The sequence below is a fragment of the Conger conger genome, chromosome 18 (genome assembly GCF_963514075.1).
Source record: "Conger conger chromosome 18, fConCon1.1, whole genome shotgun sequence".
Classification (NCBI taxonomy): domain Eukaryota; kingdom Metazoa; phylum Chordata; class Actinopteri; order Anguilliformes; family Congridae; genus Conger; species Conger conger.
This window is the reverse complement of record NC_083777.1, coordinates 8922501-8926051: the sequence shown is the minus strand read 5'-3', so window position 1 is coordinate 8926051 and position 3551 is coordinate 8922501. Positions and strand designations below refer to the sequence as shown.

Sequence of the window (3551 nt, the reverse complement as noted above, 5' to 3'; positions counted from 1 at the left end):
TGCTGAATTCTGTCACTCTGTCACTTCTTAAAAGCCAGTTTTTGATTTATTGTTGTTGTACTTGAGACTTTTTTCACTCTTATGCATTGCTTGTATCTATTGTGAGATAAAGTGATACCTTTGACAGCAAAGTACAGCAGAGGTTTTTGCACATACTGCATTTACAAACAATATATATATATAAAGGTGATATAAAAATGCTTTGTGTTTATCACAAAGAAGCAGCCCTGAGTCTTGGTGCAGGGTCTAATCCTGCCTCTTTGGGCTGAAAACCTCAGTGAAGTATCTCTACTCTATTTGTCCTGTAGAAGACACAGAGGAGTGAGGGACCAACTTGGACACGTCCTAACAGTCTGTCCAGTCATTGTCAAAGGGGTCGTTCGGGGTACAAGGCAAGCCAAGTGTCCAGCAGGAAGCCTGCGTAGGCCCCACTGGGGCTGTAAGTTGCCATTAACAGTGTGACAGATGGCGTGTAGTCTGTTCAACGGCTCATTGAAGGCAATATCGCTGCGCTTGAATTCAACCTGAAAGTGAGGCAGCCCAAATGCCCCTGCAAGTAAATGGCTGCATAGCTTCTCCTTGTGTTTGTGGGTCTTTCCACACACAAAAAAATCAATGGCTCTCAGTGTTGTGATGGGGATACTGTGCAGGAGGAGGGCAATCACTCTTTTGATTGAAATGTTAAATTGATTGGCCATTAAAGGTCCCTTTGTGCTTAACTCAAAGAATAGGGGGTTCCCTGGTGTCCAATCGAAATTCTCAATCTAGCTTTCTGAATCTACAAATGCAATTATATGTCAATTTAATTGGCTGCTACATCTGGGTATTCTGGAACAATGGGGCCGGGTTGCTTCACCCAGGTAAGGGTTACACACAGGTTACCCCCCCCCCCCCCCCCTCACTGTAAAATGCTTTGAGACACTATAGGACTATATAAACGCACTACTGGGACTATATAAACGCACTATATTGCTTCTCATAGCGGGCACATTGTCTCTCGCCACCACATTAGAGGGCTTGGCGGAGGGATTACAGCAGACAAGCCCAGTGTGTGTGTCTGTGTGTGTGCGTGTGTGTGTGTGTGTGTGTGCGTAGATGTGTGTATGCACATGTGAGAGAAAGAATATATGGAGACATGAAACCCCTGGAAGGGAACTATATGAATAAGTAATCTTAAAAAAATAAATGCATCACCGCATCTTATGAGATTGGTAAAGGGGCACGTTGCCATGGCGCCATACATTACAACACCATTCCAAAAAATCAGAATGTCTTGGATAAGCCTTTTACATAAAGACTCTTTATTATATCATACGTACATCTCTTAATATAATCATGTTTCTGTTATAATACCAATACATCAAAAATAATAATGGTTATACTCGTATTTAGAAAACTAGCAGTTAAACTACTCTGTAATTTTCTGTTAAAAACATAAAGATTTAAGTCCTTTTTTTTTAATATATCTGTCGACAAAAATAAAAAAGGATCACAGGGTTACAAAGTGGCGGTTGGGCTGGGTGTAAGGTGTTGCCCTCTCGCAAACGAACGAAGGGCGCGATGCCTTCAGCGGAGACGAACGCTCGCTCGTGGCTACTGGGGGGATGGAGCGGAACCGTGTGGGTTTTCCTGGCAGAGGAACATTCAATTATTTCTGTCTCGCCGCCTCGCAGAAATTCTGAATTTCCTGGACCAGCGGGGCCGGGTTAGGAACGGGGAGGGCGATTGTGGGGGGGGGGGGGGGTGCTGAATTTGAATTTTCTCAGCGTGTAGTCACTCTACTTGTCTGTAAACATTCAGGAAAGATATGATTTTTCATTTTTATGTTCTGTTGTTTTTATGCTTTCGGTTCAAGGAGGTAGGACTATTCCATTGGCAACAGAGAGATAATTCCATATTTGACTCAGAGAATCCAGATGGCAGCCTCAAGTGTTTTTCCGTATCTCCAAAAACAATTCCCAGTCCTTGATATGCAATGACAAAGCTTGGGGGTGTGGCCTGCTTTAATGACAACCCAGGAACCAATGGAGGGAGGTCTCCAGGGGCAATAGTGGTTTCTGAAGTGTGTATTTTTTTGTAGAGCACTTAAGAGGAAGCAGCCATCGGTCTCTCTGAAGAGCTGGGACCATAGACACTCCCAAAGGCTTAGAGCTGGATCCAAGGAATGCTGGGGTCAAGATGCATCGAAGCTGTAAGAAAGAGTGAAAGAAACAATGAACAAACAAGGACTGAGATAAGATAACACAAATGGCAATGGGTGTTGATACTGGACAACAGCCACAAAATGACAGAATTGATCATTTTGGTCCCTTATCTGTCTCTCCCAAAGGTTGTCTCATATGCACCCTGTATCAGAAGTCAAAGAGGGTACACGAGTGAGTGAGATATGGATATGAATAGTTATTTGTGGATAGATGTTTACACTGTTGCAGCATCTACTTTGAGTGTGTATGTCTACATATGTGTGTGTGTGTGTGTGTGTGTGTGTGTGTGTGTGTGTGTGTGTGTGTGTGAAAGTGCGTGTGTGTGTGTGTATATGAGTGTGTCTGTGTGTGTGAGCACGTGTGTTTTTATGCACACACCCATGAGTGTACCTATGTACCTATGCTGGAATGAAAGAATGAAGATGATAAACCCAACTCTGTTATATTATTCTGCTGTGAAATATTAAGGCACCCCTGAGACAGTCCTGAGAAATGAGACTCTCCTGGGTCTGCAGTGTTCAGGAAACTACATCTCAGCAGAGTTATGAGAGCATGAAAGCCCCTTAATACACACTGGCACCACGATTCCTATCCACTCGTTCACAAAGCAAAACAAACTCACAATTTGCAGAACAGTGCCTGATTAAGCACTTGGTAAGAAACTATTGAGAGGTTATTATTGATCTGTGCCGTTGAATGTTTAAACAGCGGTCTGTAGTGCTTTGTATAGGTGCTCAGTTACCTATAAGTCACTTGCATATTAATGCTTCTTGACTAGCCCTGTTAAACGCTCTTAATGGAAAGTCCCTACAGTATACAAGCTGCAGTTTGCTGCTGGCTTGACCTCTGGAGGTTGTTACTATGGTAATTCCATCGAAACTATGGAATGTTCACTTTAAGAAAGAAGCTGGGGTCTTCACTCCCAAAATAACCATATAAAAACTGAGCAATTAATAAAAGGGCCGATGGTGGTTAGATCTGTAAAACCTCAGAGAAATTAGTGGTCTCCGTTGTGGTATTAGAGTCTTACCTGTCCCATAGCTTTACACTTCTACAAGAGGCACTGCAACAGCCAGCGGATATAAGAGCTGCAAAAAAATGAATAAATAATGATAAATGGATGTGAATGGGCCAGTGAGCGTGGCATAGCTAGGGGGCACTGAGCTTGCAGGTTCAAATCTCCAGCGTGACACTGCCGGTAGACATTTTAGGTATCGATCGCTTCTGTAAATATCCAGCTTTGTAAAGTCCTGGGATATTTACTGGGTGGATGTACTAAAAATATTAGCCATGCAAGTCACAGCAAATGAGGGCCTCTGCCAAGCAAAATCAAATTAGATCAATAAT

General features: G+C 42.9%; 1 protein-coding gene across 1 annotated transcript in view; it reads right to left on the bottom strand.

Moving 5' to 3' along the window:
- Positions 1–1728: 1728 nt before the first annotated feature.
- Positions 1729–3551, bottom strand: part of LOC133118462 (coiled-coil domain-containing protein 85A-like) — a 25503-nt gene continuing 23680 nt past the window's right edge. Inside the window, exons 3-4 of the mRNA XM_061228491.1 lie at positions 3235–3292; positions 1729–2189 (exon numbers count right to left, since the gene is read on the bottom strand). Coding sequence (XP_061084475.1) covers positions 2174–2189; positions 3235–3292 — 74 coding nt within the window. The 3' untranslated portion in view covers positions 1729–2173. The remainder of the gene's footprint in view (positions 2190–3234; positions 3293–3551) is intronic.